The sequence below is a fragment of the Prionailurus bengalensis genome, chromosome E3, assembly GCF_016509475.1.
Source record: "Prionailurus bengalensis isolate Pbe53 chromosome E3, Fcat_Pben_1.1_paternal_pri, whole genome shotgun sequence".
Lineage (NCBI taxonomy): Eukaryota > Metazoa > Chordata > Mammalia > Carnivora > Felidae > Prionailurus > Prionailurus bengalensis.
This window is the reverse complement of record NC_057357.1, coordinates 9,975,221-9,998,710: the sequence shown is the minus strand read 5'-3', so window position 1 is coordinate 9,998,710 and position 23,490 is coordinate 9,975,221. Positions and strand designations below refer to the sequence as shown.

Genomic DNA, 23,490 nt, shown 5'->3' with positions numbered 1-23,490 from the left:
GCCATATCTTAGACGGGCTGTATTTCACACAATCTAAAGATTTGCCGTTCAGAGAAAGGTATGTTTTTGCACCTTGCTGGCATAGGCCTGAGAGTCCCTGGCGCGGCTCACTGGGCATCTTTTCCTGGCCCTGCAGGCCTGGGACAGGGAGAGAGAGAAGGGAAAGGATAGGAAATGGGAGGGAGTGGGCACGAGGCCAGCAGCAGGGAATGGAGAGTAGACGGGCTCCTCTCTGGAGAGGACGAGGTCTGGGGCTTTAGAAGGTGCCATGGTCACAGAGGAGGGAACAGGTAATGTGGCCCAGTGTGGGGGACGGAAAGGGGGTTCAGGGGTGGAGCAGGGGTCTGTCAGCAGAGGAAGTGGCTGGAGGCCGCGGTGGGACAGAATGCTGAGGCCATCACGAGGGAGCGGCATATAAATCGGTGCATCCGAGTGTGGAGCAGAATGTCAGGCGAGGCTGGGACAGCTTCTGAAGGGACTTGCCTGCCCCGGTCTGTGGCCCTGGGAGCCTGTGGGGATCAGAGGGGTGACCGGGCCATCGGAACTGTTGGCTGGATGGCACGGGATGGGAGTCAAGCCCTCCACCCTCGTTCTCCTCTGTCTGGGGCCGCAGGTCCTGGCTCTGAAGGTGGTGGTGTCTCCAGAGGCTTCGGGCCTGCCGTAGAGGACACGGGGAGGCCCCGCCCAGGGTCCTGTCCCCCAGCCAGAGGCGCGGCTGGCGTGGTCACCGCAGAGCGGCTCGGGCCAGAGCTGGGGCTCCCCTGCATGCTGCCACATGTGCCCCCTGCCCATCAGCTACTTCTGTTTTTCAGGACCTCCTCTGTCAAAGACAGCAGCTTTGTGGAAAAGATGAAGAAGACGGTGAGTTTTCTGTGTGTCTGTGCTCTTTGCGGGGGGTCGCGGCCCTGGCAACCGGGGGAGGGAGGTCCAGCAGAAGGCCAGCTTCACTGGAGCGGAGGGAAGAGCGGGCTAGAACATTCTCATCTAACCAAAGCGTCAAAGGTGCTCTGCTTTCCTGGGACAGTTTACCCTCCGATGTTTACTTGGTGAACAAACCAGACTGTAAGGGTCTCCCCTCGCTCTGACTCTGGGGACCGTCCCTCATCCTCCCTCCCGGTCCAGGCTCTGCCCACGAGCAGACGGAAACCTCACATAGCTGTGGCCGGAGCGCAGCTACAGCCTGATCCGGTTTTGTTTGCTACATGTTACGAGAAAGTACCTCATGCGCATGATCAGAATCCCAAACTATTCAGGGGAAAGCCTCTCTCCTGCCACTCATCATCGTTGTTAGTATTTTATGGATCCTTCTAGAGCTTCTTGATGCACCCGCAGGGGGAAAAAATCCCAGATTCTCATTTTACATCTTTTTAAAACACAAAAGCTGGCCTGTTACGTACTCGGTTATAAACCGTGCTTTTTTTTTTTTTTTTTTTTTTTTGGCTGATCTATGTTGGCGTTTCTTCCCTAGCGATTCAGAGACCCCCCCCTCGTTCCTTACTGTAGCTGCGTAGTGATTTCATCCTGTGACCGTGAATCCTAGAATTTGTTTGGCCACTGCCCTGCCAGTGGGCACTTGGACTGTTCCTAACTTCTACCTCTTACAAACGATGCTGCTCTGACTCTAGGCCAATTTCCACATCTGCTAATACGATAAAATCCCAGAAGTAGAATCATTGGACCCAGAGGTGTGTGCATTTGTAGTGTGATAGAAGCTGCCAGATTGTCCCTCCCCCGACCCTGGCTCACACCAGGGCACTCTCGTTAGCCGTGTGTGAGAAAACCTGTTGCCCCAAAGCCTTGCCAGTAGAGCGTATCGCCCGAGTCGATGAGTCGGGGAGGGGGGCGGGGGGGGGGGGATGTGCCAGTTTTCTAGGTTAAAAGCAGATATCCCTGTGCACTTCTAATTTGCATTTTCCTTATGAATGCATTTCAGCAGATTTTTGTAGCTGATGATGGCATTTCTTTCTTTATGGATTCTCTGTTCAAATCTTTTTTTTTTTTTTAAGTTTATTTATTTTAGAGAGAGAGCAAGAGCAGGGGAGGGGCCGAGAGAATCCCAAGCAGGCTCCACAATGTCAACGCAGAGCCCAACTTGGGGTTTGATCTCACAAACCGTGAGATCATGACCATAACCAAGCGTCAGATGCTTCACTGACTGAGCCACCCAGGCGCCCCCTCTCTGGTCAACTCTTTTGCCCACTTTTCTGTTGGGATTGAGCCTTCTCGAGGAATTCCTTAACATTTTAGGGAGATTAACCCCTTGTTTGTGACACGAGTTAAAGATATTTTCCCCAGTTAGTAGTTTGTGTTTTCACCTGGCGTTGTGTGTGTGTGTGTGTGTGTGTGTGTGTGTGTGTGTGTACAAGTTACACAGTGCACTTTATTGTTCTTCCTGCGACTCCTGGACTTGGAGTCATTGACTCTAAGGAGATGAAAGAATTCTTGCACGTTTTCTTCTGGTCTTCCTAGTACTTTTTCCTTGTTCATAATTAACGTTCAGTCTGCTGGGAGTTTATCCCAGCGCCAGCCGCGCAGCATGGATCCGGCTCCTTTTTGTGCACCGCTCAGTCCCGTGTAGTAGCACCCGCCTTTTCTCCACTGCTTTTATCAAATACATAATTCCCATATGTATTTGGACCTTTTTCTAGATTTTCCTGTCCCAGTGCTTCGATCTGGCTTTCTGTGTTCAGTATCCTACAGTTTCAGTTACTGAGGTTTTGATCATCCTTACTGCTAGGCTCTGCCCCCCCACACACAACTCTTCCCCTTTTCCTGGCCATTATTTCATATGTATGCATTTGGGGTAACAGCTTTAATGAGACAGTGTGCATTCCACACAGGTCACCCTTTTAAAGTAAGTATACACTTCAGGGCGCCTGGGGGCTCAGTCAGTCAAGCGTCTGATTCTTGATTTCGGCTCAGGTCATGGTCTCATGGTTCATGAGATCGAACCCCACGTTGGGCTCTGTGCTGAGCGAGAAGCCTCGTGGGATTCTCTGTCTCCCTCTGCCCCTCTCCACTGCACTCGCTCTCTCAGATAAAAAAAAAAAAAAAAAGCATATCCTTCAGTGTTTTTTAACGTTTTCCCAGATTTATGCAAACCATCACCACTGCTTTAGAACCTCTTCAGCACCCCAAATGGCCACCCCATAGCCATTAGCAGCCACTTCCCACTAATTCCTAACCCCCACCCACAGCCCAAAGCAACCGCTCGTCCACTTTATTAATTGCCTGCATCCCTTACAGAGTTGCCGGTTTGGGACATTTCGTGTAAGTGGAATCATTCACTTAGTATCACGTCTTCAGGGTTTGTCCGGTCTGTGTTGCACATCAGCACTTCGTTCCTTTTCGCTGCTCAATCCTGTTCCAGCGGATGAATTTATATTTATTTTTTGATATCACTTTGAGGAAGTAAAAAGAGCTGTTCAGATTTTTTGCCAGCTCGTGTTGCATTTCTGGATTGGTAACGGAGAACTGGACCTCTTCTGTGTTGAGACTTCCCCTGCAAACCCAGGGCCTTTCCCTGTGGTTGAACCCTTTATCCGTAACTTCTTGCAGGTTCCTCCTAAGGCTTAATTTTTTTTTAAGTTTATGTCGAGAGAGAAAGAGTAGGGGAGGGGCAGAGAGAGGGTGCGAGAGAAAAATCACAAGCAGCGCCCGCATTGCTGGTGTGGAGCCCGCATGGGACTTGAACCCACAAACCTTGAGATCGTGACCGGAGGCAAAACCAAGAGTCAGACGTTTAACCGGCTGAACTATCCGGCGCTCCTTTTAAGGCTTATTTTGAAGTTCTTCATATGTTTTGATGCCGCTGTAAACATTTAGCTGCTATTTTGTATCCCGTTTTGTCCCCTTAGCCTGATATTCTATAAGCCTTTCTTTTTTATAAAGTAGTTTTTGTAAGTGATTATTTTATTTTTTTTTTTAATTTATTTTTTTATTTTTTTTTTCAACGTTTATTTAATTTTTTGGGGGGACAGAGAGAGACAGAGCATGAACGGGGGAGGGGCAGAGAGAGAGGGAGACACAGAATCGGAAACAGGCTCCAGGCTCTGAGCCATCAGCCCAGAGCCTGACGCGGGGCTCGAACTCACGGAGTGCGAGATCGTGACCTGGCTGAAGTCGGACGCTTAACTGACTGCGCCACCCAGGCGCCCCTGTAAGTGATTATTTTAAAATAACTTTTTAGGGGTGCCTGAGTGGCTGACTCCGTTAAGTGTCCGACTTTGGCTCAGGTCATGATCTTGTGGTTCGTGGCATCGGGCTCCGTGCTGACAGCTCAGAGCCTGGAGCCTGCTTTGGATTCTGTGTCTCCCTCTCTCTCTGCCCCTCCCCAGCTCATGCTCTGTCTCAAAAATAAACATTAGAAAAAAATTTTTTTAATAAAGTAAAATACCTTTTTAAATGATTGGTAGAAAATTCAGGAAATGTAAAAGGTATGCAGACATTTTAAAGCAATTATAATCCATACATTTTTTTTTTCCTTTGTACCTATATGTAGGGCTCCATGCAAAAATCAGAGACCCCTCTAGGGGTCAGGGCACTGAAATCCTACTGCTGAGAAACCTCATGGCTACATAAAGGGACCAGAAGGTGGCCTGTACCTCACTTCCACCTTCCAGACCTCGTAAAGCACGTTGATTTGCTGGGCCAAATTTGCTGCCCCACCTTGAGAGTCTGGGGAGTAAAGTTCCAGCTGTAGAGGCCACAGGAGGAGGAGGGTGGAATGAAGAATGTGGGAGCCAGCCCATTGGGCACCTTTCCTTTTGTCTAGATTTTTATAAAGAACAGGTATTCAGAAAAACTTACCCATAATTCTCCATTTGGAGACTCATGGTATACTTCTTGCTAGATTTTTTTTCCCTTGTGCGTGTGTGTGTATAATGTATATATGGACACCATTGTGCGTAGAGAACAAAATTGGATTACGCTAGAATACTGTTTGGTCTTTTTTTTACTGAACATTACATCGTGCTTTTTAACGTGTTCTTTAAAAATCTGTCCAAAGTGTGACCTTGAGCAGCTGCATGTCTGGGTGGCCTTTGTCACTGTCCTCCACAGTAGCCGGGGCAGTGGTACGATAGCCCCGGAGTGACTTAGGAAGACTTGGGGCAGGAAGGAAGAGGATGCCTTGGAAAGACCTCACCTGCCTAGCCCACCCTATGGCCACCTAGAGTCTCTGCAGAAGCCTCTGGGCTCTTGGTCCCTCACTGACCCCACGTGTCTGGCCTTCCCTAGGGCAGGAACATCATCGTGTTCTACGGCTCCCAGACGGGGACGGCGGAAGAGTTTGCCAACCGCTTGTCCAAGGACGCGCACCGCTACGGGATGCGGGGCATGGCTGCAGACCCCGAGGAGTATGACTTGGTGAGTAGTCCCCACTCCCGACCCTTCTCCTGGCTCCCCCAGTAGCACTGGCCAGGGCATCCGGATCGTGGACGTGTGTAAAGGGCGAGTCAGCCACAGGGACGGACGCGGACGGGCCTCTCCTGTCGTTTGTCCAGGCAGCCAGCTGGCCCCAGGCATGCGCATGGGCGCCTGGGCGCCTGGCACCGCCCACGCTCAGCCTTCCCAGCTCGGCTCTGGGCGGGGCAGGGCGGGGCGAGGGGATGCAAGCACGGGAGGGGGGCGTGGCCTGTTAATGAAGGCGTCTCAGCAGTCTGGGGAGGAGGGGTCTCCGCTTCTCCCTCCACCCCCCTGCAGCCATCTCAGGGAGCCCTTCACTGGGCTTTGAAATGAGGCTGCATTAACTGGTGTGTCTGGCCACTTGGGGAGGGGCCCGGGGAGCCTGAGGTTTGGGGTAGAGGCCCCCATTTGCCGTGGACCTGTCGCTCCCTCCAGCTACCACTGGACTCAGTCTGAAGGACTCAGCGTCCCTTCCAGGTGCTCTGCCCCCAGCGTGGCGCCGAGGGACAGGCTCACCTTGCTCACTGTCCTCAAGGGATCGGTTCTCTGTCCTTCCCCTAACATGGAAGCAGCGCTCAAAAGCCCAAGAAACTTCTAGCCGTCTGCTTGCCTCTTTCTGGGTCAGGGAGCTAATGACAGCCAGGCCACCAGCCCCACATACACGTGGTGGACAGTAAGGGAAGAGGCTGACGGGCAGGAGGTCCTAGTTGCCATCTTTCTCCTCCCCTGATGGGGCTGCTGCCAGATGTACTTTCCCCCAAAACCAGTCTCTCCTGAGTTCACCACACGAGCTCTTCTGTCTCCCAAACCCAACCGTCCCCCACCCGCTCCACCCCCACCCTTGGGTCTTGGGGACCGGCACCGCCGCCCGTCTGTCCGCAGACCTGGGTTTTAAGTTAGCCAGCAGCTGGTTAGGAATCTGCGAGAGCTCAGGCCCTGCTGTGGTCCCAGGACGTTGTGGGACCATGAGGTTCTCGCCCAGGGCCCGGTGCACAGAACCACGTTCTGCGCGCTGGCTGGTGGCCCAGAACCCAGCCTGCTTCTGCCTGTCAACACCCAGGCCCTTACACGTGTTCTTTTGTGCCTGCTGTTCCCTTTCCTTTGGAAAGGCACTGGTTCAAATGTCAGCCCCCTCCATGCAGCCTTCTCCGACTGCTCGTGCCCCTTCCCAACGGAATCATTCCCTCCCATCCCACAGCAGCCGCCCTGGGCAGGGCCTGGGCTCTCCTGTCTGCATCCCATCAGGCACACCCCTGACATAGGCTCAGTCACGGTCGCTGGGCCCGGGCCCTGCTCTCATCTCTCCAGGCCGACCTGGGCAGCCTGCCGGAGATCGAGAACTCCCTGGCGGTGTTCTGCATGGCCACCTATGGTGAGGGGGACCCCACGGACAACGCACAGGACTTCTACGACTGGCTCCAGGAGACGGATATGGACCTCTCTGGAGTCAAGTATGCGGTGAGCCTCCCCATCTTCTCTCCCATGGCTTCTGCACCTTACGGTGCCTCTGGACCCTCAGTTCCCACCTCGTCCTGATGAGCCAGGGCAGGCCAAGGTGTCAGAACAGAGGCTTAGAGCGGGGGACCCGGCGGGGAGGGCTGCTCACAGGTCAGGCCTCTCTTCTGCCCTGGGCCCCAGTGCTGACAGTCCCTGCTCCCGGGTCCCCAGCCCCGCTTTGCTCCGGGGGCACTATTTGCGGTAGACCAAAGACAAGAAGGGTGCAGCAGGCTGACCGCTGTAGGCCGGGCCAGGAACACCGGGCAGGGAGGGTGAATTGACCCTGCTGGCCGCCCAGGGTTGAGGCCTAGGGGCCGCATGCCACTGAAACAAAGCCACTTCCAGGGGCCAGAGGTGGCCCGCCTCACAGTGCAAGTTGTCTGGAGGATGTAGAGGCCCAAGGGTGCGGTGTACCCTTGGGGGGCACGGGGGAAACCCACCCCTGACCGCTGACCAGGCCTCAGACCCGTCCCTGGGTCCACACAGGTGTTTGGTCTCGGGAACAAGACCTACGAGCACTTCAACGCCATGGGCAAGTATGTGGACAAGCGGCTGGAGCAGCTCGGCGCCCAGCGGATCTTCGAGCTGGGGATGGGCGATGACGATGGGAAGTGAGTGCCCGGGCCCCCCTCCCCGGAGCCCCGACCCCGGCCGGCATGTCTGGGGAACCCACAGGGTCAGGGCCGACTCTGGCACGTGAGGGGAGTGCAAAGCCACCTGTACAGGCATCACCGAGGGCAAGGGAAGGCCGGCGCCATCCCCCCCTCACTTTTCTACATCCTCTGGGCTCCCGGCGCCCCTGCTTAGCAAATGCCCCTGGTGGCAAAAGCGCCCCAAATGCCACCTGGTGGCTCGGGCCCCATCCCAGGAGGCTCCTCGGGCTGGGCGGGGAGAGGGGCTCCCTGGGGCCGGCCTCATTCCCTCCTCCCACCAGCCTGGAGGAGGACTTCATCACGTGGCGAGAGCAGTTCTGGCCGGCCGTGTGCGAACACTTTGGGGTGGAAGCCACCGGAGAGGAGTCCAGGTGAGTGTGTGTCCGCACACGGGGTGGGAGACCTGGCCCGCTGGGTTCCGGCGGGGACGCCAGGAGAAGCTGGCAGATGCTCAGTCACAGGACCAGGGGGTCCTGGGTCCCGCGTTAAGGCACTTGGGCTTTGCCTGGAAGGGACGGGCACTGGGGGGGCTCTCCTCACCTTCTCCCAGAATCGCCTCGAAGCCTGCAGCACCCAGGCTCCCCAGCCCTCCCACCATCCTCCGGACCCTCCCCACCTCACCCTGTCTCCCCTTGCCAGCATTCGCCAGTACGAGCTCGTGGTCCACACAGACATAGACGTGGCCAAGGTGTACACGGGAGAGATGGGCCGACTGAAGAGCTACGAGAACCAGAAACCGTGAGTAGAGAGCACGGTTGGGGGCCTGTGGCCGTGGGTGCCCCAATGGCTGGCAGTCCTGTGAGTCCCTGCAGGCCCTTGCCCGTGAGTGGGTGTGGGTGGGAGCACCCATGACTTCACCTCCACCACACGGGAGGGCGTAAGGCCCAGAGCAGAGGAACAGAGGCAGGCCCACACCTAGGCCCTGCCCCCTGGCTCTCTCCCAGGGGTCCCTCAGGCCAGGGCGCGGCCAGCAGGAGACACTTGCTCAGTTTGTACTTAATGTGACATTTTGCTCTAAGTATCCGGGGGTGGGGAGGCCCCTACCAGTGCCTGGAGCAGGACATCCGGAGTATGGCTGTGGGTCCAGGTTGAACCCTGGCAGGAAGGACTTGCTTTCTTAAAGCCTGCCTCAGTATTTGGACTTTTTATCCAAAAACAGCATTCCTCTCTTGGGCCCCTGACTTGCCTTACCACGGGGTGGTGCCCAGATTCCTGGAGCTGTCCAGGAAAAAGTCCCCCTAACACCCTGAGGATTTAAGACCAGTGGCCCTGCTTTAACAGGAAACCCAATGTTTCAGTGACTGTGCAGGCAGGACCCAGGCACCTTCTGTCGTAGGGAGCCATCTACAAGGGGCCTGGTCCTCCTGTGCACTCAGCCCACAAACAGGTAGTGGGTGAAGGGTCTCCCCCACATTTAGGAACCGGCTTCAGTTTCCTTATCTGTAAATGGAGACACTGATAACCTAGCTCTGCCCACTTCTGGGGGTCACTGGGGGCACTGCCTTGAATCTGGTTGGGAGAACCTTTTACATAATTGGAGAGGTTTCCTGGGGCCCTGGGAGGCTGGCTCTAAGGTTCCCTGTGTTCTGTGAAACCAGAAGGGTCCCTTGGGGGCAGGGAGATTCAGATTGAGGGCCTGGCCAATCACTGAGCTGCTCTCTTTCCCACCCAGCCCCTTTGATGCCAAGAATCCGTTCTTGGCTGAGGTCACCACCAACCGGAAGCTGAACCAGGGAACTGAGCGACACCTCATGCACCTGGAATTAGACATCTCAGACTCCAAACTCAGGTGCTGGCAGCCACCCCCTCCCCCAACCCACCCCTCTCAGAGCTTCCGGGCCCTGCCTTCCACCCCCTCCTGAGCCTCGAATCCACCCCCCCACCAACCCTAGGTATGAATCTGGGGACCATGTGGCCGTTTACCCAGCCAATGACTCTGCCCTGGTCAGCCAGCTCGGCAAGATCTTGGGTGCTGACCTGGACGTCATCATGTCCCTGAACAATCTGGACGGTGAGTCCTGGAATCGAGGCTGCCTGCCCTCCAGCCCGGGACCCGAGGCAGCCGGCAGGAATGGGCCCCTGGCAAAGCCGTAGATAGGTTGAGCTGCTTAAGCCCAAAGCCCTGGTGCCCTCGTGGCCCTCAGACACAAGACCCCACGATTCCAGGTTCTGGAACAGACTAGCTGGGCAGCGGCCACTAACCCCAAATGCTTTTCCCCTCTCCCTGCAGAGGAGTCCAACAAGAAGCACCCCTTCCCCTGCCCCACCTCGTACCGCACGGCCCTCACCTACTACCTGGACATCACCAACCCGCCACGCACCAATGTGCTCTACGAGCTGGCACAGTACGCCTCGGAGCCCTCTGAGCAGGAGCACTTGCGCAAGATGGCGTCCTCCTCGGGCGAGGGCAAGGTAGGCCTGCTGCCGCCGCACCTGGGGAGCCACCACCTCAGCCCTGTCACCTGGGCCACGGCGCCTCCCCTCACTCCCCCCCAGGTCTCACCCCGCATTTGGCCTTCCCCAGGAGCTGTACCTGAGCTGGGTGGTGGAAGCTCGGCGGCACATCCTGGCCATCCTGCAGGACTACCCGTCCCTGCGGCCCCCCATCGACCACCTGTGTGAGCTGCTGCCTCGTCTCCAGGCCCGCTACTACTCCATCGCCTCATCCTCCAAGGTGCGAGGCCCAGCCCACGTAGGGAGGGCACAGCAGATGGGTGCCCTGAGCTGTGGCCCCAGCTCTGCCCCAAGCGCCTCATGTCCAGCGGGCTGGACCACGAGACTGCAAACGGCTCTCTACTGGTGTTGAGAGCCAGCCAGGACAGCTGCTGGAAAGGGGCTTTCGAGGTTTGGGCACCAGGAAGGGTGAGAAGAGGAGGAGGCTGGGGTGACAGGGCCAGGGGGGGCAGGAGAGAAGGGCCTCAGGTGTGATCACCCCTGCCCCACTCCCACCAGGTCCACCCCAACTCTGTGCACATCTGTGCCGTGGCGGTGGAGTACGAGACCAAGTCTGGCCGCATCAACAAGGGGGTGGCCACCAGCTGGCTACGGGCCAAGGAGCCTGCAGGGGAGAACTGCCGCCGGGCCCTGGTGCCCATGTTTGTGCGCAAGTCCCAGTTCCGCCTGCCCTTCAAGGCCACCACCCCTGTCATCATGGTGGGCCCTGGCACAGGGGTGGCACCCTTCATAGGCTTCATCCAGGAGCGGGCCTGGCTGCGGCAGCAGGGTAAGTGTGTGGGCATGGGGTGGGGTTCCGTGTGCCTGGGTACCTGCTCACCCCTGCTCACCGCCCCAGGCAAGGACGTGGGGGAGACGCTGCTCTACTACGGCTGCCGCCGGTCTGACGAGGACTATCTGTACCGCGAAGAGCTGACTCAGTTCCACAAGGACGGCTCCCTCACCCAGCTCAACGTGGCCTTCTCTCGGGAGCAGCCCCACAAGGTGAGGCCTCGGGCGGCCCCTCTGGGCTGGGCCTCAGGGCCGCGGGACCCGCCTCGTCACCTTGCCACCTCTGCCCACCCCCCCACCCCGACCCCAGGTCTACGTGCAGCACTTACTGAAGAGGGACAAGGAGCACCTGTGGAAGCTGATCCACGAGGGGGGTGCCCACATCTACGTCTGCGGGTGAGTGGGGGCAGAGGAGGGGAGGGGCGGGGTGGGGTTTGCCTGCCCGGGGTTGGGGGGGGCCCTTGCCCAGTGCCACCTCCATCCTGCCCCAGGGATGCTCGAAACATGGCAAGGGATGTGCAGAACACCTTCTACGACATCGTGGCCGAGGTGGGGGCCATGGAGCACGCCCAGGCCGTGGACTACATCAAGAAGCTGATGACCAAGGGCCGCTACTCCCTGGACGTGTGGAGCTAGGGGCAGCCCGGCCCTGCCCCTCAAGCCCCACAGACTTGCTTCTCCCTGTAATCACCTTCCTCGCTCCCTTCTGCCAGTCTCCTGGCTGGTTTCTTGCCGCGGGAGGTGGGCCGAGGGACCGGTCCAGGCCCCAGACGCACCCTCTGGAGCACCCCGGCCCCAGGGCATGTGGTCAGGGGAGACCAGGGCCTGTGTTTTGTGAACATCTCCGGCCCTTGGTGGCTGTACAGAAGGGGCTCTTCTCAGCTGAGCTGGGGCCCAGCCCCTCCGCATTATTTTCAATGACTGTAAATAATTTTAAATAATCTCTGGTCCTTGGAATAAAGTTCTGTTTTCTGTATTTTGACTGGTATTGCTTGAGGAGATCCGGGGCCTCCCCCTGGGTCTACTCAGACCCCCAGAGAGCAGCTCAGGAGCCCCGAGAACCCATGCTGTGGTGGCGCGGAGGCCCTGCCTCACCCTTCGGAGAGCACACGCCTCAAGCCACCTCTGTGCCGCTCTTCCTTTATTGAGGCTGCTGGCCCCCAGCTCCCCACAGGAGCCTGGGGCCACCTATGGCCCAGGCCCCTCCTCTCCAGCACAGCCTTTGGGGCCCACAGAGCCCACAACACCCCAGGGAGAGCAGAAGAGACCCTCCCGGTTGAGGGGAGCCCCCTACCCCCTCAACACAGGGGCCAGAACCCGCCTCCAGGCCAGGGGTGTCGTAGGGAGCCGGGCGGGCGGGGGAAGGCCCAGGCTCATTCTTTCTTGCTCCCACGCCTCTGACTGTGGAATTTCTGGTGCACAACCCGCAGGGTGGTGAAGAAGTTGCCAAGGAAGAGTAGGAGGAAGGGGAAGCCGCACATGAGCACCTGGGGGAGGAAGCGGGGTCAGGACGGCGCCGGCCCTCCCGGCATGCCTCTCGGGCCTCCCCCCCCCGCTCACCTGCCACTCCTTGCACTCAGGATCCCGGGCCAGGTTGAACAACGTCAGCGCGTTAAAAAGCTGCCAGAACTGGGAGGAATGGGAGGTTTCAAGCAGCAGATCCCGGTCCCCACTCGGGCCCAAAGCCAGAACACGGGGATGCCCAGCCAGACGCGCAGGGGCAGGGACGACTTACGTGTCCAAAGAAAAGAAAGGGCAGCAGGAAGGTGAGGCCCCGCCACATCCAGGACTGGAAGCCCTCTGCGGGGAGGAAAGAGGACGGAGATGGGCACGGTCTCTCAGACCCACGTGGACAGGAGAGGACTTCCCTTTCCGGCCCCCCTGTCAGGGCTCCCAAGCAGGGCGGCCACGCCCGACTCACCCACAGTGAGGTCCATAGTGTGCCTCTCGCCCAGGGCCCGCAGGCGGTACAGGCAGCCGCTCTGGTAGTAATACTGCAGGAACTGCACAAAGCCTGGGGCGGGGGCATCAGAACCAGGCTGGGGCCCCAAGTCCTCAGCCCGCCCCTCCCCGTGGGGGATTCCTGAGCCGAGCGGGGCCCTCTGAGATACTCACTCTGGTACATGGAGAAAGACAGGAATTGGTTCCGGAACTTCTGGTACATGAGGCCGTCAGGCCTGAGGTAGAAAGCGGTGGGAAAGGTAAGGAGCTCGGGGGGCACCACCTTTCTGGCCCGCACTCACCCCCTCGACCCCCCAGGGCCTGGGAGCCAAGCCCTGCCACTCACCACGTCAGCATGACTCCCGACAGGAAGGTGGACACGTAATGATGGAAAACCCACCAGCCTTTGATCCTGCATACATAGGGAAGCCAGTGTCACTCCTGTCCCCTCAGCCCCCAGGACTGGTGCTCAGGGACAGGGAGCAAGGCCGAGGCGGGAAGAAAGCAGCACCCCGGTCCAGTGCCTGCTTCTCGGGGGCCCGGGGCATGCACCCCCTCCCCGGGGAGCTCCAGCGCCCGCCTCGCCCCCTCACCCACCGGGAGCCGTTGTTGATGAGGATGCTCTCTCGGATGGTCAGCGTGCAGTAATACCAGACCAGCAGGAAGTTGAAGGCGGCGTCTGTCACCCTGAGGAGGGGACAGAGGGTTGGTGCCAGAGCCTGGAGGGGGGCAGGGGCCTAGTCCTGAGCAGCGCACCCACCTGGAGTTGAGGAGGAAGCGGCAGGTGAAGGAGATGACGATGAGGATGATGGTGAGGTAGAGCTTGAACTTCTCGTACTCGTCCTTGTAGGCAAACCTGGGTGGGCACACACTCGTGGGACAGGCCGGGGTGCCGGCAGGGCCCACCCTCGCCTCCACCCGGAAGGGAGGCTCCTGTTCCAGACACACTTCCGCAGGAGGCACGGGCTGGCCCGGGACAGCGACCCCGGCGCTGACCGCTGCGCCCCGAGGCTTAGCCGGGGCAGCTGGGGCGGGATGGAAAGGACCCGGGAGGGTGGCGAGCAGGGTGGGGACCCAGCCCACGACAACAAATTACTTAGCCTGCTTGCTCAGGAGTGTCACGTTGACATTGCCCAGAACCAGGCTCAGGTACAACCTAGGAGAGGGGACACCAGGTGAGGAGAGGCTCCGACGGGGAGGGCAGCCAAAGACGCAGAGCTGGGGCCACCATCCCTACCCGGACTTCCCGTGGCCTTGGCCTAGGGTTCCGACGTTGGGGGTGCTGCGGACCCACTCAAGGGGAGGGAGACGCCAAGGCCCAGCCTCTCTGCCTGCTCCCCAGTCCCGCTCCAGGGTAAACCAGCAGCGTCCCCTCCCTGGTCTCTCCCCAGGGCCTCCAGGGCGGCCTGGCTCTCCCACCCTCTGGCAGCCCTGCCCACATCTCAGATCGCCCCTGCGAGCCCGGGGCAGGGCTCGGTGCCTGTGAGCGCGCACACCCGCTATCACCTCCTCCATTCCTGCTACCTGACAGCCTTCAGCCCCCAGTCCGCCCCGCCAGGGCCCCCTCCCGGCCCATAAGGGCTCCCTCCGAAATTCAGCCTGTGCTCTGACCCTGAGCCTCCCAGGTGGGTTGCCCCATGTGGACCCTGGCCCTCTCTGAGGCTTCCAGGCCCCCCAACCCCAGGCTCCTTTCCCAAGCCAGCTGAGGTTGCGAGCGCCCCTTGCACGTCAGCCACTTTGTCGACCCCATAACCCCCAGCTCCCTATGCCATCCCTGCAGTGGCTTCGTCAAACCCTCCCTCCAGGCGGCTGACCTCTCCTGGGCCTCCCTCCTCACCCTCTCCGCACGCCCTCCCCTCACAAATGAGAAGGGCCCACGCCCAGCCCTTCCCACCTCCCCAGGGATTTCCCTTTACTGGGTCTCCCACTCCGAGGGTCCCACCTCCCCGAAGGTACATGTGCCCAGGTCTTCCCCAGGTACAAAGTAACACACTCACACACACACACACAAACGAGGGTGCAGCAAAAGCACTCCCCCACCCCCACCCCTAGGCCAAGTTCCAGCTGCTGGTTTCCCCTTCCACTCACAGCCAAGCTTGGGAAGAGCTGCCTAAATGTGCCCGTCCCCCAGCTCTTGGTCACCCGCTTACCAACTTCCACCTCCACCATCCTGTGGAGTGGTTCTCTCCAAGGCCGCCCTGACTTCCAGGAAACATTTCCCTTCCGTATGGCATCTGACCCCCCTGGGCCATCTGGTCTGAGGCTGCTGTCCCCTCCTTCTGGAACATGCTCTTTCTCAGCTGTCTTGCTGCCTGTGGTCTCTTTTACTCGGCCAAGGGTTGTACACCGTCCCCTGCCACTCTCCTCAGTGACGGTGGCTGATCTAAAGGTCCCTCTGCCCGGCCTACTGGGGCCGAAGCAAACTCCAAGGCCTGGTTTCCCCTCTGGTCGCCCACCACCTCCCTGAGCTCTGGCCAGACCTGCGGTTTCCACCCTCCCATGCCTGCCAAGCTCACTCCTTTGTGCTCCATGCTTTCCCTGACCTTCAGGTTGGGTGAGGCACCCCTCACTGTGCTCCTCTAGTTCTTGTCCTTCCTCCCCAAAGCACCCATCTCCGTGAACTGTCACTGTCACTCGTGCCATCTCCCAGACACAGGGCTGGGCCTGACTGCTCGGCCCAGAGTAGGTTGAGGGAACATTTGCCAGCCAAGCAACCAAAGGAAACTGCTCTTCAGGCCGCCGCCCAGGAGCATCTGTGAACGGAGCTTGGGGGAGGGGGTCTCACCCATTCTTCTTGGGCAAATAGGCCTCCATATCGAAGAAGAGGCCTTGGCGCTCCTTGATCTGGTTCTCCAGTTCCCGTGCAGCCTCCTCAGCCTCCGACTGAAGGGAGGGTTTGCATCTGCAGGTAGACAGAAGCCAGAGTCAGGGCAGGGGGCCCCCAGGTATCCCCAGCCGACACCCGTGGGGCAGGAGGGTCAACAGGACCCAGCGAGGGGAGATGCCACGCCCGGGACACTCAGGAGTCAGTGCCAGCTCTCCCCCAACCCAGATCCGACGCCCACTCCCCAGCCCTAGGCCAGGGCGGTACGGGAGGCATGGGGGACTATGGAAGCGGTGGGGGAGGGTCCTAACTTCTTCAGGACAAGAGCCAGCTCCTGGAGCCGCTTCTTCTGCCGAGTGATAGAGCTGGTACAACTGTTCTGCAGCTTGATCAGCTCCTCCAGCTTCAGGCGGTACAGCCGGTGGGTCTCCTGGGGAGCAGGCAGGGGAAGGCTCAAACTGGTTAGAAGGCCCCTGAGCCAGCACCTGCTGGACAGGGCGTGGGGCAGAGACGCCCCAGGGGCTCCTCTGGAGGGTCTGAGAAAGAAAGGAGACAGCCGGCCCAAGGACCTCCCTGAGGTTGCCCTCTCCCCAAGGCAGGCAAGGGGATGGGGCTCCTTCTCAAAGCCCAGAGGCCATCACGACCCCCTTGTCCCAGAAACAGACTAGTTTCTGAAAGTTTCTTGGTCTCAGCCCACCTACTAGTTGTTCCCACCTCGAGTTCAGATTCTAGGCCCAAGGTCTACCTTCTGGACCAATCAGGCTGCCTGAAGCCACTCTGGTCCTCTCGGATCCTCCTGCCTACCCGGCCTGCTAGCACAGGGGAGCTGAGGTTGTCCAAGACGCCTGCTGCTCTGGCACTCCCCGCATCTGCTTCCCAGGTTAAAGGTCATCAGGCTCCAGCCCTTAGACCTCCAGCTGTAAGATCAGTCCTTCTACCCCTCCCCCAGCACCTTTGGCCCAAAGCTTCCCAGAGCACTTTGCCCTGGTGGGTGAGTTTCCAGAGGAGAAGCCTGGAGACAACCATAGGAAGTGTGAGGAAGGTCAGGCAGGGGTGGCCAGGCTGGGAGACTAAGTCTGCTCTGCTCAGGACTCCAGGAGAAACCCCAGTGACAGTAGCCTTGGCCAGGCCCAGGCTGGGCTACAAGGCTTCAGTGCAGACAGGAAGGAGCTGGAACCAGTACAGGAGAGATAAAGCCATGACCAAGTACCCAGCCGGCCTAGGTACTCTACCCTTTCTAGGTCTTTTGTTTCTCATGGCCCAAAGGGGCCACCACACCCCCCTCAGAACCCAACACGTGCTACATCTGCCACCCCTACCAACCAGTTTCTCCTGTCCAGAGGAGACCAGCAGCCTTCACCCCTCCCCTCGGGGCTCCCCACAGAACAGCACAGGGTGCATACAAGTCAGATCCAGACACTTCCTCCCATGGCTCCCTACTGGTATCAGAAAGATTCCGATCTCATCCATGAGGTCCCTGCAGGGTCTGGCCCACCCACTTCTCCCCTCACTCTCTTTACAGTAGCCACATAGTCCTGCCTCCGTGGCTGCTGTCCTTCACCCTGGATGGGCCCCGCCCCCATCCAGGCACCTCACCTACACACCACTACCCTGCCGCCCGGGGGAGCCCAGACCTCCCAGCGCTGTCCTAGGGCGGGGACCGCGCTGCTGGCGCTGCTCTGGCTCCAGCCGTGCCGGCGCCCGAGGCATGTTTGCGAGGTGACCGACCCAAGACTGGGCCTGGCCGGCTTTGACTCAGGAGGCCGCTCTCCTGGGAGAGGACGGGGCAGGGACCTCTTTCCGAGGCCCCCGCACAAGGCCCCAGGTCCGCTAGGTGCAGCGGGTCCCCACCAGGGTCGCAGCGGCAGTGCCGGCGATGGGGGCTGCCGCCGGACACTCATTTGAGGCCGAGAGGAGGGTCCAGCTAGGGCCACCAGCACCCAGGGCCTCCTCGCCCTCGGGTGCCACGCCAGCGTCCTCGACCCTTGGCCCTGAGCCCCCACTGCCTGACCCAGGGCTGCCCGACCCTTGACCTCGAGCCAGAGGGACGTGGCTCTGGGCCAATGGACGCCCGCACTGGCACTCACCTGGAGGCTCTGGAAGTCCTGCTGCAGCTCCTCCCAGTCCCGCAGGCAGTCGCCTAACGGGCCCGGGGCCGGGGGGTGCATGGCTGCCGGGCCACACGCCGGACAAGCCGAGTCTTGGGACCTCGCCGCAACCCCGGCCCGCCCGAGGCGCCTCAGCCGCCTCCGCCGCCGCCCCCGTCCGCTTCCGGGCTCGCGCCGCCAAGACCACCAATGGGAAAAGGCCTGAAGCTACCAGAGCGCTAGCCCCGCCCCCTGCCTGAGCCAATCCGAGCCCTGGGCGGGGCGGGGGCGGGGCCACGTGTGCTGGGGCGCTCTCCCCGCAGCTCGCAGCTCACAGCCCATCCTGGGGCTGGCGCGCGCCGGGGTCGGCGGCTCCGGTTCGGGCTCCACGGGATCATGCCGGCCACGTGTTACGCCCCGCAGAGCTCCGCCCGGTCACGCTGACAGTAAACTGAAGCCCACGGGGGTGACCCCTGCCTCAAACACTTTCGTCCTTGGGAAAGCAGCACCTCTGCAGGAAGAGGATTCCAAGCCTCTTTTCTGGCTTGGATTTTTACAGCGGCAGCCTTACGGTCTCCCAGCCTCCAGACTCACCGCTACTGTCCTTGCAGGAGCCACCAGACTGCCCGTCCTAACACACAAGGCTAATCCCCACCAGGTCCCCAAAGAAAACGTGCCAGCCGCTCTGCCCTTCCTACCAGGAGGTCCCTAACCCACAGAGCCATTGTTTGCAGCCTTCCCAAACTCTGTTCCAGTTCCTAGCCCAACGGATTTCAGGCCTGATTGGCTGGAAAGCCCTTATCCGTCGGGCAAAACCCCACTCCTTGAGGGCTTGGGCTTCCGTTGGGGAGCAGGACAATTTCACCCTTCTGCAAAGAGTCCTGGAAGGTGAGATGGCCTTCACCTCTAGGTCCCTCCCCAGCCGCACATGGGTGGCAGAGAATGTTTGCTGACTGAACAGGGGCAGACGTCCCAAATTCCCTGTCAGTCCCATCGTCTGTGCCATCTACTGACTTGTGCTGTGGGTGCTTCCAGGGCTTGGAAGCACATTCCGAAGAAAATCCCCCTAAGACCTGAGGAATTTCTAGAAGCATGGGTGTGGGAGATAGGAGCGGTGGAAATCTCTTCTTAGGGAAGCCAGCCAGGAGGAAACGAGTGGGGGAGAAGGAAAGGAACTCTGAAGAAGCCATCAGACTGGCTGGGGAGTTCTAGGACCAGGGATGAGGCAACGGTGTGCCCCGTGCCAGAAACCTATCAGAACTGTGGAGACTGACACCTGGGCTAAGGCTGGGCCTGGCATCTCTGGAGCTGGGGGGAGGGGGGGATCTCTGCCCATAGGTGGGCACTGTGACACCCCTGTGGACCAACGTAAGGCAGTTCCCCTGGAACTCCTCCCAGATAGCCTCCAAAGGGTCCAAGTCACCGGGGCGTGTGGGATAGCTGTTCAGACAGCCAAATGCTTTTCCAGAGGCAGCCTCAGGAGTGCAGGAAGGGTGTCCAGGATGACCCAGGGATGGGGGGATTCCTGCTGAGTCTTGCCTGCTCTGTGGCATGAAGGAGGAGCCGGAGAAGAACCACTACAAGAGGCTGCTACGTGACTTCAGGCAGCAAAGGCCTTCTCTTTCCACACCAACCTGGTTACACATCCTGGCCCAGTACCCACAAGAAGCCCCCAAGCGAGGTTCTTCGGGACCCATAGCTGGGCCACAGAGGAGATCAATAGAGTGGATCCAAGATGTCTGTGACACGGTCTCCGAGGACGACCTTCTCCCACTCTGACAGCTGAGCCACCAAGCCCCGGTTTGGACGCATGTTGGTTTTACACTTCTTGACGTAGGCCCAGGACTTCTGTCAATGCAAGGAGAGAAAGCAGACCTCAGGGACTGGACCTGAGCCCTTCCACCTCTATCACAGCCAGCTCAAGAGGGACAGGAGGCACCTGCCCGTGGGCCAGCAACACGGCTTAATGGCTGGACACAGAAGCAGCAGCAGCCTGGAGTTAATACATCAGGGCAAGGAGTCATAGGAGCTGGCTCTGCTTTGAGCAGGCACCTCTGCGCATCTGCTGCTGGATATGGAGGCAGAGATCATTCTTAGTTCAGAAGGCTCCTGTGAAGGCTGAGACAACATGGGTGAAAGCTTCTGTGGGCAGGAGAGTACCATGCCCATGCCCGGCACACAGTGCAGCCCCAACAAAGGTTGGCATTGTGAACGGCTAAATGAATGGAAAGGGGAAGGGAACTGTGGGGAAATTCTCTGAAGAAGGGAACTTGCAACTGCTTTCCTTCAGGTGTCCACCTTAAAATGAAGGAAGGGTCATTACCCGAAGGAAGAGGACAAACTGGTCTCTATCTGGGTTGAGGACAGAGGAAAAAGGAAAAATGGGCCTCAGCAAACTAGGAACCGAAAACATACCTCAACATAATAAAGGCCATACAGGACAAGGCCACGGGTAATATCATACTCAACAGTGAAAGACTGAAAGCTTTTCCTCTAAGATCAGGAACAAGACAAGGATGCCAGCTTGCACCACCTCTATTCCACATTGCGCTAGAGGTCCTAACCAGAGAGAGGAAGGGAGGGAGGGAGGAAAGAAGGAAGGAAGGGACACCCAAATTGGAAAGGAAGAAGTAAAATTACCTCTGTTTGCAGGTGACATGATTTTATGTGTAGAAAACCTTAAAGATTACACCAAAAAATCTGTTAGAATAAATGAATTTAGCAAAGTTGCAAAATTACAAAACCAACACTCAAAATTAGTTGTATATCTATGCACTAACAACAAATGATCTCAAAAGTAAACTAAAAACAAAATTCCATTTACAGTGGCATCAAAAGGAATAAATACTTAGGAATAAACCTAACCAAGGGGGCGAAAGACCTGTAACCTAAAAATAATAAAACATGCTGTAAGGTATTTTAAAAGACACAGATGGGGCACCTGGGTGGCTCAGTTGGTTAGGCGTCAGACTTTGGTTCAGGTCATGATCTCGCAGTTTGTGGGTTCAAGCCCTGCATCGGGCTCTGTGCTGACAGCTCGGAGCCTGGAGCCTGCTTCCGATTCTGTCTCCTCTCTCTCTGCCCCTCCCCCACTCATGCTCGGGGTCAGTCAGTCTCTCTCTCTCTCTCTCTCTCTCTCTCAAAAATAAATAAACATTAAAAAAAATGAAAAGACACAAAATAAATGGAAAGACAGCCCGTTCACATGGACAGGAAGCCTTGATACTGTTAAGATGTCAGTACTACCCAAAGTGATGTATAGATTTAATACAATCTCTACCAAATCCCAACAGCATTTCATGCAGAAATTGAAAAGCCCATCCTATAATTCTTATAGAATCTCAAGGGACCCCCACGTAGCCAAAACAGTCTTGAAAGAAAGAGAACAGCACTGGAATTCTCATATTCCCTGATTTCAAATCTCTGAAGCTATTACAAAACTATAGTAATCAAAAACAGCGTAGTAGTGGGATAAAGATAAACATTTAAGCCAAAGGAATAGGACAGACAGCCCAGAAATAAGCTCTCGTATATGTGGCCAAATGGTTTCAAGGAGGGTGCCAAAACCATTCAATGGAAAAAGCGCAAGTGGTGCTGGGAAAACTGGATACCCACATGCAAAAGAGTCAAGTTGAACACTTAACCTTACATCATATACAAAAATTAACTCAAAAACAATTGAAGACCTAAGTGTGAGAGCTTACACTACAAAAATCTTAGAAGAAAACATAGGAGAAAAATTTCATAACACTGGATTTGGCAATGATTTCTTGGATAGGATACCAAAAGTACAGGGGATTAAAAATGGACAAATTGGACAAATCAAAAACAAACAAACAAACAAACAAAACAAAACTTCCGTGCATCAAAAGACACAATGAGCAGAGTGAAAAGGCAAGCCACAGTTTGGGAGGGAACATTTTCGAGTGATATATCTGATTGATATCCAGGTGCTAATATGAACAATATAGAAAGAACTCCTAAAACTCAACAAAAAACCAAACAGCCCAATTGAAACGTAAGCAAAAAACTTGAATAGACATTTTCCAAAGAAGATACGTGAATGGTCAATTAGCACATGAAAATACTTGCTCGACATCACCAATCATTAGGGAAATGCAAATCAAAACTATAGTAAGATAATGCCTCACTCCTATTAAGATGGTTATAATATTAAAAGAAAAACAACAAAAAACAACAACAAGCATTGGTGAGGATGTGGAGAAAAGGGAATCCTTGTGTACTGTTGGTGGGAATGTAAAATGGTACAGCCATGGTGGAAAAACAGTATGGAGATTCCTCAAAAAAATTAAAAACAGAGATACCATATGATCCAGCTATACACCCCAAAGAATTGAAAACAGGGTCTTGAAAGAGATATTTGTACACCCATATTCGTAGCATCATTATTCACAATACCTCAAACACGGAGGCAACCCAAGTGTCCATCAACGGATGAAGGGGAAAACAAAATGTGGCATATATACACAATGGAATGTTATTCTATCTTTAAAAAGAAGGAAATTCTTGGGGCACCTCGGTGGCTCAGTCGGTTGGGCGTCCGACTTCGGCTCAGGTCATGATCTCGCAGTTTGTAGGTTTGAGCCCTGCGTCAGGCTCTGTGCTGACAGCTCAGAGCCTGGAGCCTGCTTCGGATTCCGTGTCTGTGTCTCCCCTTCTCTCTCTGTCCCTCCCCTGCTCATTCTCTGCCTCTCTCCCTCAAAAACAAATAAACATTAAAAAAAATGTTTTTAAAGAAGGAAATTCTGACACGCTACAACATGGATGAACCTTGAGGACATCGTGAGAAGTAAAATAAGCCAGTCAACAAAAGAAAAAATACTGTGTGATCTACTGATATGAGGTAACTAGCAGAGTTAAAGTCATAGAGACAGGAAATAGAATGATGGTTGCCGGGCTTGAGGGGAGGGGAGAATGGGGAATTACTGTCTAATAGAGCTTAAAAGAGTTTCAGCTTTACAAGATAAAAACAGTTATGGGGATGGATGATGGTAATGGCTGTACAACACTAGAAAGTATTTAAAGATTTAAAAAAATTTTATTTTAGAGAGAGAGAGAGAGAGAGAGAGAGCGAGCCCAGGTGGGGAAGAGGGGCAGAGGGAGAGAGAATCATAAGCAGTCTTCACCCTTAGCACAGAGCCCAACACAGGGCTCAATCCCATGACCTTGGGATCATGACCTGAGCCAAAATCAAGAGTTGGACACTCAACCAACAAAGCCACCCAGATGCCTCTAGAAAGTATTTAATACCACTGGACTGTACACGTTTTCAAAATGGTTAAGATGCACATAAGTAAATAAATGGTTAAGATGATAAGTGTTACATTATGTGTATTTTAACACAATAAAAAGAAAAAAACTGCAACGAGATATCACCTTACACCCATTAGGATGGCTACTATTTAAACAACAACAACAACAACAACAACAGAAAATAAGAAGTGTTAGTGAGGATGTGGAGAATCTGGAAACCTGGCACACCATTGGTGGGAATGTAAAATGGTGCAGCCGCTGTGGAAAACAGTACAGTGATTACTCAAAAAAGTAAAAATAGAATTACCATACGATCCAGCCATTCCACTCTGGGTGTACACCCAAAATAACCAAAAGCAGGTGGCCAGTGGGGCTTGTGTTTATGGGTTCAACAGGACAGTAGCAACCAAAGAGAGAGTTCTTACCTGGCTATCATCCCAGTGGCTCAGCGTAAAAGGAGCAGACAGAAATGCCTACGTTCCCATCTTCCCCTGAAACGGGTATATTTGCATACTGTTTAAGCTGCTGCCTGAAGGTCAGGCTTCCAATCAGCCCGAATCTAGATGCAGACTAAGATCCTCCC

General features: G+C 56.4%; 3 protein-coding genes across 6 annotated transcripts in view; 1 reads left to right on the top strand and 2 right to left on the bottom strand.

Moving 5' to 3' along the window:
• LOC122471347 (NADPH--cytochrome P450 reductase) overlaps positions 1–11,757 on the top strand; it is a 63,476-nt gene extending 51,719 nt beyond the window's left edge. For all 3 annotated transcript variants that reach the window (XM_043559824.1, XM_043559826.1, XM_043559827.1), the window contains 14 exons: positions 813–861; positions 5,239–5,367; positions 6,715–6,864; positions 7,390–7,514; positions 7,838–7,927; positions 8,196–8,294; positions 9,229–9,345; positions 9,449–9,567; positions 9,787–9,968; positions 10,081–10,230; positions 10,509–10,779; positions 10,849–10,994; positions 11,092–11,177; positions 11,273–11,757. In XM_043559824.1, the coding sequence (XP_043415759.1) occupies positions 813–861; positions 5,239–5,367; positions 6,715–6,864; positions 7,390–7,514; positions 7,838–7,927; positions 8,196–8,294; positions 9,229–9,345; positions 9,449–9,567; positions 9,787–9,968; positions 10,081–10,230; positions 10,509–10,779; positions 10,849–10,994; positions 11,092–11,177; positions 11,273–11,417 (1,858 nt within the window). In that variant the 3' untranslated portion in view covers positions 11,418–11,757. The remainder of the gene's footprint in view (positions 1–812; positions 862–5,238; positions 5,368–6,714; positions 6,865–7,389; positions 7,515–7,837; positions 7,928–8,195; positions 8,295–9,228; positions 9,346–9,448; positions 9,568–9,786; positions 9,969–10,080; positions 10,231–10,508; positions 10,780–10,848; positions 10,995–11,091; positions 11,178–11,272) is intronic.
• TMEM120A (transmembrane protein 120A) lies at positions 11,739–17,840 on the bottom strand. The gene is made up of 12 exons (XM_043559828.1): positions 17,634–17,840; positions 15,858–15,976; positions 15,508–15,624; positions 13,819–13,878; positions 13,483–13,578; positions 13,320–13,409; positions 13,069–13,134; positions 12,897–12,958; positions 12,703–12,795; positions 12,517–12,581; positions 12,342–12,410; positions 11,739–12,268 (listed from the first exon to the last, which is right to left on the bottom strand). The coding sequence occupies exons 1-12, from the start codon at positions 17,712–17,714 to the stop codon at positions 12,155–12,157; spliced, it is 1,032 nt and encodes a 343-aa protein (XP_043415763.1). The 5' UTR covers positions 17,715–17,840; the 3' UTR covers positions 11,739–12,154.
• A 1,388-nt stretch (positions 17,841–19,228) lies between these two features.
• STYXL1 (serine/threonine/tyrosine interacting like 1) overlaps positions 19,229–23,490 on the bottom strand; it is a 72,323-nt gene continuing 68,061 nt past the window's right edge. For both annotated transcript variants that reach the window (XM_043559830.1, XM_043559831.1), the window contains exon 9: positions 19,229–19,481. In XM_043559830.1, coding sequence (XP_043415765.1) covers positions 19,350–19,481 — 132 coding nt within the window. In that variant the 3' untranslated portion in view covers positions 19,229–19,349. The remainder of the gene's footprint in view (positions 19,482–23,490) is intronic.